Source organism: Crocodylus siamensis, chromosome 3 (assembly GCF_052110815.1).
Source record: "Crocodylus siamensis isolate JL-2025a chromosome 3, ASM5211081v1, whole genome shotgun sequence".
NCBI classification, from domain to species: domain Eukaryota; kingdom Metazoa; phylum Chordata; order Crocodylia; family Crocodylidae; genus Crocodylus; species Crocodylus siamensis.
The window spans coordinates 253,555,660-253,570,485 of record NC_143397.1 but is presented as its reverse complement, the minus strand read 5'-3'; the positions used below and the strand labels follow the sequence as shown (position 1 = coordinate 253,570,485).

The following is a 14,826-nucleotide window of genomic DNA, read 5'->3' as shown; positions in this document are numbered from 1 at the left end:
GTTGGTCACTGCCCCTTTATGATAACATTTATAAATTTGGGAGACTGTTATCCTCTTTCCCATACGGTATTTTTTCCTTTCTAAAAACAAAAATAATCATCTTTAAACCTGTCCTCATAGGTCATGTTCTAAACTTATTCTGGCTGCTCTTCTGTGGACTTCCTAAGTGAGATGCCAAAAATGGGGCACAGTGCTGTCTCTGAGGTACTCTGAGTGCAAGAATTCCCTTCTCTGCATTAACTATGACAGTACTGCCAATACATTCCAGAACGGTTCTTGCCTTTTTAGCACCAGCATCAGGTTTTTTTATTTATGCATCTGATTTTCCCTGCCTAAATATGGCTTCTTGTCATTACTGAATTTCATTTTATTCTACTCTGACCATTTTTTCAACTAAAATTGTTTGGAATTCTCATCCTGTCCTCCAGAGTGCTTGCAGACACTCCTAGCTTTGTGTCATATGTCATCTTTATAAGTGAATTGTTTATTCCATCATCTGAGTTATGGACAAATGAATAGAACTGGACCCAAAATAGACTCCTACAAAATCCCACATGATATAGCCTCACCACTTGACAATCAATTATTGATAAATGCTGTATTTACATGAACCCAAGATGGGTTTTTTCCCCCATAATGGGTGGAGGGGAGCCTTGTCTTTGATTTGAGAATGGGCCAAGGACAAGCAGTGATTCAGCTCTGGCATCAGCTCCGGCCCCAAGGCCAAAGCCAGAGCTGAGCTGTTGCCCGCCTTAGCTTGGGGTGCTTGTGCAGTGGCGGGGAGGGAGCTCTCACATCAAGAGAGTGCAGGGGAGATCATGCGGTGCGGGTGGGGGATGCACAGAAGAGACCTTGCCGTAAGGGGGGCATGTGGCTCAGGGGGAGTGTAGGGAAGACAGCACCCCTTGCTGCTTGCCCCCTCCCCTCTCATTCCCTCACTGCTTACCTTCAGCTCCAGCCCTGACCTGTCTGGGCCCAAAACTCCGCTCTGCTGAGGGTTAGTATCATTAGTGTCTCCGTGGATGAGCAGTACAGACTTCTGCCTGCCTTGGCTTAGCAAGAGCCAGGGCTGCCATCACCGACTGCCCTGGAGCTGGAACCAGACCTACCGCAGAACGTAAGCAGTGGGGTAGGGGTGGGCACCGGGGAAGGACAGCCGGCAGGGGAGCAAGGTACAGGGGTTTGGCCCCTTGCTTCTTGCCCCACTGCCTTTCCCCACCATAGTTGGGGCAGCAGGGGAGGGAGAGGGATGAATGTCAGACAACCATCCAGTAATTTTCTGTGTATAGCATCAAAGTCCTCTTGGATTTGGGTAAATACAGTACTCTTTAAGTACAGGTTTTTTTTACCATTTCTTCATCCATTTAATAGTTATTTCATGTCAATTATATTTCCTGAGTTGTGAGGATGTCGCACTTCACTTTTTCAAAACCTCTACTGAAGTCAAGATGTGTCACACATCACTTCCACTGTTTCTTCCCATCCAGCAGAGCAGTTAAAAGATGAGAAGATTTGTTTTGTTTGATGTGATTTGTTTTTGACAAATCCATGTTGGCTGGGGTTTTTTGTTTTGCTTTTTTAAATTACGATATTATAGTGTAGGTGCTTACAAATTGGTTGTTTAATAATTAATTCCGTTATCAAGCTTTTGAAATTAGGTTAACTGGTTTGTAGTGTCTGGGTCCTCCTTTTTATTTTTTATTTATTTATTTATTTATTTTTTTACTTTTTATAAAGATGGGTACTCCCTTCTCTTTCTCTGAGTTTTCCCTTTAAGTTCTAGAAGATAATTGCTAATGATTCAAAGATTGTTTCAGCTAGGTCTTTAAGTTGACTAGAATAAATTTCATCAAGCTCTCCTAACTAAATATTGTTTAACATGTATTCTCTCCTATTCTGACCTCTGCTTCTAGCGCTTTTCTGCTTATTATTAATTAGTTTAAGGATATGGTCATAATTTTGAGGCCAAAAAAACATGAAATTTTAGCCTATGTGATGGCTAAAATTCATTACATAATGAAAAGGCTGCCCACTTTTTCATTATGTAATGGACTTATATATTCCTGCATTTGGCTCATTTCTAATATATTTATATGCATTTCTTGCCTTTTTGTGCCCCTTGTTAGTTGTAACCAGAGATCCTGGTTTTCTCTGTTAAAAAATCACAAGCCCCTGCCCCAGGCAGGAAAGAGGACCGAGGTCAAATGACCCCAGCCTCACCTCAGTCCTCTTTCCTGCTTGGGGCTGGAGTCGGACACGATGATCCTTTGTGGTCCCTTCTGACTCTACAGTCTATGAACCTATTAACCTTTTCTTCAGGGATTTTGTTTTTGTTTTACTTTTAATGAATTGAAAATCAAGAGGAATCTTATAAGAAACAGAAACCGGAATGTATCACAGAGACAAAATCAGAATGAAAAAGAGCGTGAAGTAAGTTACAACCAGGGATCCGGGTTTTCCATTTCCTACGGAAAAATGGAAAAAACTGCAGATTTTCCCTTTTACCTGAGAAAAACACAGATTTTTCATTTTAACAGAGTTAACAAAGTTGTCCCTAGCACATTTGAACAACTTGTCTGCTTGTGTCCTACTGTTGCAGACAGTGGTGGGGAGGGGTTTCTCCCCAGCTGTCACCCATGACCACTAGTTCCTGACCTTTGGATTCTTTTGTTTCACTCTTCTGAAATGGCCAGCTCCGTCAGGTCCTCTTGAGTTAGATGGTCTATAATATAGGCCTCTACAAGGACATATTAGCACTGTTCTTTTCCCATTTATCTCCAAACAGATTTTAACCTGTTTGTCTCTCACGTCCTTATCACTTTTGGAACAACACATCACGCATTCTTGCTATGCAGTGCAACACATCCTTTCTAAGCAAGCTGCATTCTTCAATACTGATATGCCAGTCCTACAGTTTATATCATCAAGTCTCCTTGATGCCAGTTAAGTCATATAGTTTCTTTTGTGTGCTAAGATTTCTAATTCTTCCTGTTTATTCTCCCAGTACTCCTTAACATTAATGTCTAGACATTTAAGGTATTTGATAAGTTGTCCCTGTTTTCCTTCTTTCTCATGACCCTCTTGCAATTTCCCATATTCTCCCTCTCTAGTTTAAACCCCTCCTTACTTGCTGGGTAAATTTATATCCTAGGTTAAAAGGGAGTTCTTCCCAATTGTTCATCAATGAACTTCACCTCTGCCTACAAGTCTCCTTCACATGATACCATTCCACGGTCAAGGAAGCCAAACCACCCCTTATATTGCTATGCACTCATTACCAGGAGGAGGCTTTCCCATCCTGACCCTTCACCCTTAGTTTGAAGGATCAGCCAAGGCATGATCCTGGGCCTCTGACTCTTTCACCTTCCCAGACCCTTGTCGTCGCTCCTGATCTGCTGAGAGTTAATATCATTAGTGTCTATGTGGATGAACAGTACAGAATAGTGATCAGAAGGCTAGATGAGCCTCAGCAACCCATCCGTAATGTATATCTGGGTTCCAGGCTTGCAGCATCTCTCTCAAGATATGCCAGATTTGGAGGCATTCAGTTGCTGACCTGTTCCCTCAAAAGGAAATCTTCAGTAACAACTGTGCTACATCTCTGTGTCTTGGGCCATGAGCTTCCCAGTCCTTGGGACATGACTTCTATTTCCCAGCACTGGGGTGAAAGAAAGATCCATTAGTAGGCAAGGAACATGGCAGATTGAGTTGTAGCCTCTGAATCAGAAGTTCCTAAATCTCAGAAGGGTGGAAGCTGCAGTGAAAGAGGTGAAGGGGGTAGAAGTGGACATGCTCTCTTCAGTTTCCCACCTTAGCATCCACACTCTGGGCAAGATATTGGGCTAGATGGACCCAGTAAACAGCATTTCTTACAGTTCTCCCATTTCTCTTGGTTTCAAGTCAACATAATGACTCTTGACATTGGCAGATAAAGGGGGCCTGGGTGGGAGATGGAACACTGTTTGCTAGCCCAGGTGTCAAGCAGCCAGTTTCCTCTCTTCAGGGCAGCTGATACTTATTTCTTCTAAGCTGCTGCTGCAGTCCCTCTCTAGCTAGGTAGCTTCCTTGTGATGCAGAAAAGCAGGGGTGGCCACCCTACAGCACAAATGCCATCAGTGGCAACGGCAACCTCTGAGTGTGGCACATGACATGTAGAGGATGGGCAGCATAGCAACAGGAAGGGCAGGGAGCAGAAACCAGAGCATCAGGTAAGGCAGCAACAGAGTAGAAGATCAGACAGGAATTGGAGTGGCACTTAGGTGGGGTGCAGGGCTAATTTGCAGCATGCCTGTCCAAAAGATTGGCCCCAGTTACAAGAAAGCAACAAGATGACAAGGAGGGGCAGGAATGGAAGGATGAGGGTAAAATCAACAAGACTGGGTTCATCTACATGAGCAAAGTGATAAAATAAACTCAGGTGGTCACCTGCTCCCAGGTACACGTGTGCCTGGGACCACAGCACTTTGAGCCAGGGTGAGGCGCCCTGGGCTGGCAGGGGGCCCAGGAATCAGCCCTGGACTGCGAGTGGTGGCATTGGGCAGTAGAGGGATTGGCTGGGGCACAAGGGGGCTAGGTGTCAGGCAGCCTCCACACTTTAGCACCCTTGTGCCCTAGCCAGCCTCTGTCACAGTCTACACATACATTTCAGCACGCATAATTATTCCACCGTAGGGTAGTATTGTCCACAACGGCAGAATTAATTAATTTACTGCGCCTTAATACCGGTGCATATGTAGACAGTGACACTTTACTGCCGAGCTACTTAGTCAACTTGATGGTAAAGAGCGCGTATAGATGCACCCACTATGTAGTTACTATTCAGTGTAATTAGTCTGTTATCTACTCGGGCAAAATAATGCTTTTCGCCCTAAACGGATAGCGTGTATAAATAAAACATTAATTTCAAAAGGCACTTGTTTTATTTGAACAGTTTTTCAGCTGCTAAGATTGTTGTGGTGATCAAAACTTGTAGGAGGAACTTCCTTTTCTTCTGTTGGTAACAGATAACTACAAAGCACTTTGTGCTACAGGTACTGTACATGCTGGTAGTCTGATTTGCAGATGGGTTTGGGTCAGTGGTGCAAAAGTTCTAGACAGCAACATCATGCATCTGGAAAGGCTTACTTTTGGCAGATCGTATTTCATACTGTTTAAATGAGAAGTCCACAATTTTTTTGTTTTCTCTTCATTTTAAAGTGAAGATGTAATTATTTACTGAAACAGCTTATTTAAATGTGTCTGTCCGTCAGATAAATGCAGCTTTAATTGGCCACATTTTTTAACTGACTTAATAAATCAAATGGAAGTTACTCAGATGTACATAGTTAAATCACATTTTAGACAGAAACCAAATTCACTCAGCCACAAAGAAATATATAACAAATTGCAGAATAAACCAGCATATAACTCTGTTTTAAGTACACTGCTTACAGTAATTGCTTTGTCTTTCTGATACAAATTGTGTAGCAGAAAAGGGCACTTATAGCACAAGTTGCCAAATAAGTTATTTGATTAAGTCTTAAACTAATGGTTTAAGTTCCCAATCTTTAATGCAAGTGGATTTACTATTTAGATTGGATAAGTAAACTGATGATTCAAAGTTTATTAATAGAACCTGTCTGCTAATTGTAAAATTAAACTTTTTTCTGACCTTTGCTTGTGTCATAATGAACTTCTGGGCGTGTAAAAATAGCTTCTTAAAGCAAACACTCTTGTTCCCCCAGGTAGACTTAAAATGGTAGATTCCTCTTTTAGTTTTCTCCCCCTGAAAATGTGTCACTGTAGAAAATGGATTGGTCCTGCTAATTACAGTAGGTGCCCATTAGAATGAGTTCAGGCCGTGCGCGTGTGGAGAATGTACAGCATTCATCGTTTCAAATCTCTGTTTTACAGGCTGGCCAACAATGAGAAGCAAGGAGTGCGGTCACACACTGTCTCTGTGTCAGGTATGTGCCATGAGAAGTATACATTTGCTTCTAAGGATAGTAAGTAGCCGGGCAGTTTCTTCCACTTAGACTGTAGCACACTCCTTACTCTGCTGCTTACTGATTTTCCAAAGAACGTAGCTGCATTTCCTTCATAATGGTATTTCAGAAGAACGACAGAAAAAGTTTCTTGGCTGTCCTTCTGCATATCGTTGCTGATGAGACTGACCAGGCTGTAGCAGTACCCTTGTCTTAAAGCATAACGTATGAAGTCAGAAAGCTTGAAATTAAGGCTAATTAAGTGTTTCTGCTAAACTTTGCAGTAGCTTACAAAGATGCTAGACTATATTGGTTCTTAATTAACTATATGATTTACAGATTACCACAAAAGTTAAAGTACACAACAGCTGTAGTAAAAGGGAAAACAGTATACAAACTTGTCATCTTTTTTCCTTCCTTTCTTTTCCTTGACTTGGTTTGGTTCGTCTTGCTGTTTAGCACAAAGAACTACTATTTATATTTTAGCTTTTGAAAAGTCAATGAAGTTAGTGTAAACTTTTCTAAGGAGGGCATGTGAGGTAATGCATATGAATGTGTTTTAATTATTTCACAGTAATACAGAAAAAGCTTCTCATTTCCTCCGGTATATCCCATTCTCACTGTTTGGATGGAGTTGCACTTGTACTTAGTTTGTATTGGACAGTGGGTGTTTTTCTCAGAACAGAATGTAATCGAAGCCTGGGAATACCTTGTTTTGATGTGCAGAGATTTATGTGCGTGTTTCCTAGCAGTATTTATGTACCTGTCTGTAAAGAAGCCTTTCAGCAGAAATGCACTTGAATATTCTGGCACCAAACTGCAGATTTGTATCGTTTGTGTAGACATAGAGATTAGACACCAATTTTCTGGTCCAAATAGATCTTTAAATAGAAACGGAGTTGAAGTCTTCACTGTAAGGAGGCTTACAACTTCACTGTAATGTATTTTAAATTTGACAGGGCACTGGCTCTCACCAAGACAAGCTGTGCAACTCAGAGCTCTCTTAATTGATACTCAATCATGATATGCAACAGGGGAAGAAAAGGCGCACTACCACTTGCCTATTGTCTCTCATTCCTTTTACCATTTTTTTTAGAAGGGTATATAACCTCCACGCCTGTTGAGCTTCCTCCTTCAGGATGAAATGTGTCCCTTCCTGCCTAAAGCTCAGTAGACACTTTGTGTAGTAATCATGGGAAAGGAGATTGAATTCATAGGCAGATCAAACTGCAGGGCTTGGGCAATGCCTCACTAGAATTGATACCACAGCCCATGGGCTTGAATAAGCAGCTGTTGTCCCTTCTGTACCACTGAGTAGAGCTTGGGGCACTAGATCCACATAATCCACATTAGCAGAGATCCTTGGGTCCTTCACAACCTAGCTACACAACCCTCTTCAGCTCTGAAGGAATCGGAGGCGCCTGGTATGATTGTACCACCATCACCTCTCAGCACAGCCTCCTCACAGTAATAGTGTGATAGATCCTTGGCATTGCTGGATATTTCACTCAATTCTCACTGTTTGTTATAAAAATGTGAAAAAAATACTTGTCTAATAGCTATTGAAATAACACACGCATGTAAAATGTAGTAAGCATACCTACTTTGGGACCTTTGTTGTTGTAAACTTTGTACTTCATAACACCCTCTGTCCTTCTCCATTACACTAATTCAGATACAGGCATCTCAGGGCAGGTTCAGTGTGAGTGTCTCAGGGCAGGTAACACTGTAGTGGTCATACAAGCTAGCAAATGTCCTCCATGGCAAAAGCCAAGCCAATTCTTTGTCTTTTATTTCATTTTATTTTATTTTATTTTATTTTATTTTGTTGGTGTTCAAAATCCTCCCCAAGTGAGGCATTGTTCCTGATGCACATTTTTAATTCTGAGTTTTTAAAGCACTGGAAACAAGGACACCATAAGGACATGATTCATGCTATCCCCCTCTTCATCGCGTGGGGTTTACTCTTTCCTCGAATAGAGACGTGAAAGATTATGAAATACTTTCTGACTTCTCTACCCAAAATAATTTGCCATTGTAATACATTTACTCCATCGAGCTTGGCACAAACATCCTTGCACTGAATTAGTCACACGCACAGATTGTTTGGCATGTAATTATGTGGTAGGTTAAGCATATTTTTTGTCAGGAGAAGCTTTCTTCTAGACTCACCCGTGGCCCCGAACATATCAGTTCCCTTCAGCTGAAGTAATGTTACATGTAGACGCACAGAAATGGCACTTGTGTTGACATACGTCTCTGATGCAGAGCCCAGAACAATGAAGGCAACAGATGTGTATAATGTTCAGTTAATACCAGAGTTAGACATCGGCAGCGGCTGGCAGCTGACAGCATCCAGTGCAAAACCAGCTGTGGATGATGCCATCCTGAGCTGCAGAATAAGGGCTTTTCTCTGATGACATTTAAATGACTTGCTGCCAAAGGTTTCAAATAAACAAGGCCTTTATAGCCTGCTGACAGCTGTAACCTCTTCCATGCCCTAATAGCTGGGAAGCGTAAATTCAGAATTCTTTTGCTTGTTTTCATTGACATTTGCTAGTCTTTGTTTAGTGTTTCCCAATGTTAAAACCATAGCAGCAAAACAGGAGCCAGAGATGTAACAAGATGAAGCCCTATTAGAATTTGCTAGGCAGCCACATTTGTAGTTTTAACACTCTTAAGTTGAGAAGGGCAGTTGCAAAATTATCTGTCTGACAAACTAAAGAGACATTAGTGATGGCTACAAGCCAAATACTGGCATGATCTGGGCTGGCTACATGCACAAGTTCATGCACTTATCTGAAGCCTGTGGGTATACAAAGTTGGCCTGTTTCTGCAAGGTTTCTGGCTTTTTACATGAAATAGCTGGCACTTCCTGTAGTTGTTCTGACCTAGTGAAAATAAGATCCATGGTATTTTGCCGTTCCAGCATGTACCGGGATGCAGATTGCATGAAGATAAAAAATGACCATGTGGAAAGTCACCTGTCATTTTTGTTTTGTGCCTTAAACAAGGTTCACTCAGACATAAATGTGGGCCCAGGCTGGTTCCAAAATCCCACAGTTGAAAGCAACATGACCCAGTTGATATGTATTGAACAAGGAATCGAGAAAAATCAAATCCTGTTCCTGACGGTATCATTGCTCTGCACTGTGACCATAGACATGTTGCTTCCTTTCCTAGTTTTTGTATACCATGACTGTTTAGACTGCATACCCTGTACTACCAGCGCTGTTTCATTGCCTAGCATAGCGTAGTGAATACAGATCCTTTCCCGTCACAACATGTTACATTTACTGGAAGTAGCTATATTATACCTAACTTCCAGTTGTATCTCAGATTGGGTGTGCAGAACTGCTTTTTGGTTTTGGTCTCTATGGAGTCAAAGAGGTGATGAATTTTGTGTGATAATCCCTACTTTTATCCCCTTGCTTTTTACGTTAAAACAGGAGTGCAGGGCTCCCCCTGGCTTTGGAAATTTGGCAGTGGCTGAGAAGAAGCACCACTCCCCTGCTAAGAAATTTCCAGACTCCTGGGGAGCCCTGGGCCCTGCGTGCTGGATCAGGCGCCTGATCCCAGTGCTCAGGGCTGGGAAACCAATCCTGGTGCACGGGGGCAGGAATGAGTGGCACCAGAGAATGGGGACTAAATCCCAGCACACAGGACAGGGAGGGAGCCATGCCAGGACCCAGGGCCCAATTCTTGCGCATAGGGCCGATTCAGCCTGCAGCCTGGCTCTGGGCCATTCATCCGGCCTAAGGGGCCAAAAGATTGAGCACCACTGCTTTAAAAAAATTATTTTCAGATAATATCTCCCATATAGACTCTCCTTGATGCACCGTTAGCACACTGCTGCTATATGTCTAGTATCAAGATAGGTAAATCTTGCTATTTGAAGAGAAGTAATACATGAGTTTGCTAAAATTGTGTCAAATATTGTAGGCTATTTTGCTTTAAGTCTTTTTTTTTAATTTTTATTCAAATGGTCTAGTCGGGTCTAGAGGAATTTTTCTCAGCCAGCAATTTGCTTTGGAACAGCACAAAGTAGACTTTTAAGTAGTGCATGCTACTTCCAAAAAAAATAATTTATCCAGTCAGTTATACTTTACACAAACTTCACCACAAAAATGAAATTAATAGAGCTTCATCTTGCCTGTTCCCTCTGTAGATATGTTCCCTCTGATATAGAGCCTCTTTATTTACCCTTTATAGGAGTATGTTTAGGGGAAATAGATTCCATGCATTATATCCTTTGGGCCAAGATCTGGTCAGCTTTCAGGTATTGTTCCTAGTAAAAGAATCCATGGCCAGAAGGTCTCCTAATCCAGGCTGTTTACAGACACGGTGTAGGGGGACTGTGAAGCATGGCCATGCTAATAAAAAATAGATCTGTTTTTGGAGTTCCCTTTAGTGTGGATTTGGATAGCTTAATCAGAGGCAAATCTGTTGGTAGTTATTATCCAGACTTCACTACTGATGTGCAGGTTTAAACAAAATGCTTTCTTTTTGTTTTAGTTTTATACATATAGATAAATAAACTCATATATATACATGTATACATATATATGAAAAGGATGCTGGTATGTGAATAGTTACTGTAGTGGGGTAGTTTACAATTAACAATATTATCTATATCCAGAAAGAAAATATATATGTGATGGATGTATACCTTTGCCTACTTTTAAAGATGTGCAGTAAATGTATTCAGATCTACTGCTATATCCTTCAAGTAGAATCATAGAAAAGGAGGGCTGGAAGGGACCTTGGGAGGTCACATCTAGTCCAACCCCCTGCTCAAAGCAGGACCAGCCCTAACTACATCATCCCAGCCAGGGATTCGTCTACTGGTGTCTCAAAAACTTTCAAGCATGGAGATTCCACAGCGTCTCTGGATAGCCTGTTCCAGTGCTTTACTGCCCTCCTAGTGAGAGTTTTTCCTAATATCTAACCTAAACTTCCCTGACTGCATGTTGAGACCGTTGTTCCTTGTTCTGTCATCTGCCACCACTGAGAACAGCCCAGCTCCATCCTCTTTTTTAACCACCTGTCAGGTAAGTTGAAGGCTGTTATTAAATCCCCTCACAAGTCTTCTCTTCTCCAAATTAAATCAGCCCAGTTCCCTCAGCCTCTCTCACAAGTCAGGTGCCCCAGCCCTCTAACCGTTTTCATTGACCTCCGCTGCACTGTCTCCAAATTGTCCACATCATTTCTGGAGTGGGGGGCCCAAAAGTGAACACAGTACTCCAGATGTGGCCTCACAAGTGTGGAACAGAGGGGAAGAATCACTGCCCTTGATCTGCTGACAATGCTCCTACGGATGCAGCCCAGTGTGCTTTAGCCTTCTTTGCAACAAGAGCACACTGCTGGCTCATATTCAGCTTATTCTCCCCGGTTACCCCCAGCGCCTTTTCTGCAGAGCTGCTGCCCAGCCAGTCAGCCCCCAGTCTGTCCCAGTGCATGGGATTGCTCCGTACTAAGTTCAGGATTTCGCATTTGTCCTTGTTGAACCTCATGAGATTTCTTTTGGTCCAGTCCTCCAATTTGTCGAGGTCACTCTGAATCCTAGCCCTACCCTCCAGGCATATCTACTACTCTTCCCAGCTTGGTGTCATCTGCAGACTTGCTGACAGTGCACTTGAACCCATCTTCCAGATGGTTGATGAAAATTTTTCAACCCTTATCCCCCCAGCCAGCTAGGCAAATGTGCCCACTACCAACTTGTCCCAACACTCAAGACTTACAGAATCCATAGCCGCTCTGCCCAAGCACTTGGAAGGCCTCCTCAAAAGAGGAATCTGCTGTCTTTGAGAAATAAATGTAGTCTATAGAAATTGAAGGCACTCAGCATTATCTTGCATTGATCTTTTGATTAACTTTTCAGTTTTTAGTATAGAATTAGTTACATTTTTAGTAGCAGTATCTTAGTCACTCAAAACTTATGCTGCCTCACTACAGTATCACCCTCATGTGCCAATTATGAGGATGTATCCTCTGCAAAAGAAAATAATTACATCTTCACTGAAGCCATTTGAAAAAAAATATTCAAGAAGATTTATTCTTCATAAGGAGGTTGCTTATTTCATTTAATAATCTTAGCATCGCTGTGAAGCAAATAGGATTTAATTTGCCTGAAAGAGAAAAATTTGGTATTTTCAGTTGTGTGCCCTAGTGAAGCAGAGCATGGATTCAGTGTTGAAACACAGGTAACAGCAAAAGATACCACAAGCTGAGTTAATTTCAGTATCGGAACAGCTAAAATAAAATGCTGTTTTTCATAACTCACGCGGATTTGGCATGCATGTGTATGCTTGTGGACAGCAAGCGCTAATCACAAGCAATGGTAAGAGCACAGGGTGAAGGACCAGTTAGATTTAATGGGAATTTCATTTCTGATGGCAAAGCACAGTGCATACTCTGTTTTGTGACCCCCTGTTCAAAAATGAAAGTCTGCCCTGTACTCCAGTCTGAAAGAGTTTCTTGTGTAGGCCTTAGGCTCCCCAGTTCCATTTTAATAATTCGGTGAGAAAAAGGTGGTTTAAAAGCTTGACTTCCTGATGCATGCATTTTATCAGGTGGCTTCAAAATGAATGTGCTGTTCAGCCACAAAATTATTTCAGGGAAAAATTTTGAAGACTAAACAGTTTGATTCTATGCATTTGCACCTATATCTGGTAAAACAGTTTGTTTTTGTTATTGCCATTTAAGAATTACCTGGGGATATTATACTTAATCATTTAATGAAACAAAACATTTCTGTGACTTAAGAGCCATAATATTTGATTAATATAAATGATATCAACACCACTGCACTAAAGTTGAATAATCTTAGGATTATAAAAGCATTTATAGGACTGCAACCTTTCTGCATGATCAGGTGACTGGACAGGGCAAGGAGATGGGAAATCTGGAGTTACTTTGATTCTAGCCACATCTCTGGCCTTCAGGAACTCATTAATCTCTGTTCAAGTAGGTGATATTTACCTAGTGATCTCACCAAGCATCGAGATAATTAATGACTTAAAAAATACCAGTGTGTCAAAAATGGGCATGTTATCTTGCTGCTTTGCATTCTGGCCATGCTAAACTGCTTTAGCTTCCTTTCTCAGATACTAAGGCAAAAAGGAAACATAATCATGAACCACTCTGACTTCAGGCTTATCACGTGCCATTGATTTTTCACCCATTGATTCTCACAGCAATCCTGTAACTTCTGTAAGAGCTACAGCACATCCTTTAAAAATAGTCAGTCTTAACAGCTTTACTCCTGATCCTAAGATAAACCTAGAAAAGCACCAAAGTTCAACGTTCTAGGAAAACTCATCCTTCCATGTATTATAGAATATCCAGTAATAGCAGTACCCTAAGCAATGGGAGTTGAGTTAGAAATAGAGTATCGACTGCTGTCTGATGCACACATTTTCTTTGGCTTGATGATTTGTCATAACCTTATTTTTTTCAAGTTGGGGCTGATACAGTGATGAATCATGCTGTTTTTTTCCAGCAGGTCAAATTCTTGTCATAGGCACAAGTCATGCTCAACTCAAAAGAATTGCTTGCGTGTCAGAAATGGATAGATGGATTTGGGCATTGTGTTGGATTTCCTTCTGTGGACTTTTAGTGACTCTCTGTTTATATTGTTGTGCCAAATGCAAACCCATCTTTTATGCTTGTACCTGTACACGTGGATTTGTGTGTACACATGTACATAGAATCCCAACTACCCCTTGTGGCAGGCCAGTAGGGGGCGCTCCTGCGTTGAGCCGCCCACCTCCCTGCGCCCGACCACCTGCCAGGCTCCGAATGCCTCCCTGGGGCGCCTTATGCTCGGCCGACCCCTCTCCCGGAGCACACTCGCTAGTCTGGGGGTAACGTGCCGCCCCCACCCCGAGAAGGGACTGCCTCGGCCCTGTGTCCTCGGGGAAACACAGGCCTAATGTCCTACGGGTACTCGACCCGGTACAGGCACTTGGGGCACTTCCCCAAGTCAAGGGGGCAAAAAGCAAAGTCTCCCTTAGTCCGCAGACCTAAGGGGTCTCTCTGGCGTAATTTAGACCCACCCCTCAATAAGTCTCCCACACCGGTCAAAAAGGAGAACTTTATTGATTACAGGGGGTAGGGGAAACTAGGGTACAGGGTTGAGCAATATCTTAGAAATCCTAAAGAGCAAACAGTGGGGCTGAGGTAGCCTTTTGATCACGCATCTGTGTTACTGCCAGCTAGATATCTAATCCGATCGAGAAGCTTACTCACAATCATCTTCCAGAGTTCTTCCGTTTCCCCTCTGGAGTCGTGGGGTGAGAGAGAGAGCTCGGTCCCGATGGCAAGGCGCCTCTGTCTCCCCTGCTTGGCTGCTGCTTCACCTCATGGCCAAAGAGAGAAGAGAGCGCCTCCTCCCCCTCCCAACCTATATAGCCCCTGTGACCTCGTTCACCGGGGCCAGTGGAGGTCAGCCCCAGCTGGCTGTCAGCCAACCAGTTCGAAATACATCACCTGTCACCGGGCAGATCCCAGCTCCCCAGGTAGATGCCCCCCACCCAGGTCATTGATGCAAGTCAGGTGGGCAGAGGGAGCAGGTTCCCCCTCCCTCAGGACTGCAGCCAGCTCAGGTTACCTAAAGAGACAGGCCAGGGTGTGGTCCCCTGTTCTGGGCCCATCTAATCAAATGGTTGCTGCTCAGAGATTTTAGTCACAGTGTCACAGGGCAGAGATTTTGGGGAGAAACAAGGTGGCTTTCTGCCACACCCCTATTCCCCCAATTTTTTTCCAAAGTGCCATAAAAGGACTAGCACCAAAACGTTATAGAAGGAGACCAAGTACAATCCCTCAATCAGTCAATCTCATACACAAGCAGTGCCCTTTTGAA

General features: G+C 42.7%; 1 protein-coding gene across 8 annotated transcripts in view; it reads left to right on the top strand.

The window, feature by feature from the left end:
* Positions 1-14,826, top strand: part of PTK2 (protein tyrosine kinase 2) — a 347,400-nt gene that overhangs the window by 251,830 nt on the left and 80,744 nt on the right. For all 8 annotated transcript variants that reach the window (XM_090040716.1, XM_090040718.1, XM_090040720.1 and 5 more), the window contains one exon: positions 5,893-5,945. In XM_090040716.1, coding sequence (XP_089896842.1) covers positions 5,893-5,945 — 53 coding nt within the window. The remainder of the gene's footprint in view (positions 1-5,892; positions 5,946-14,826) is intronic.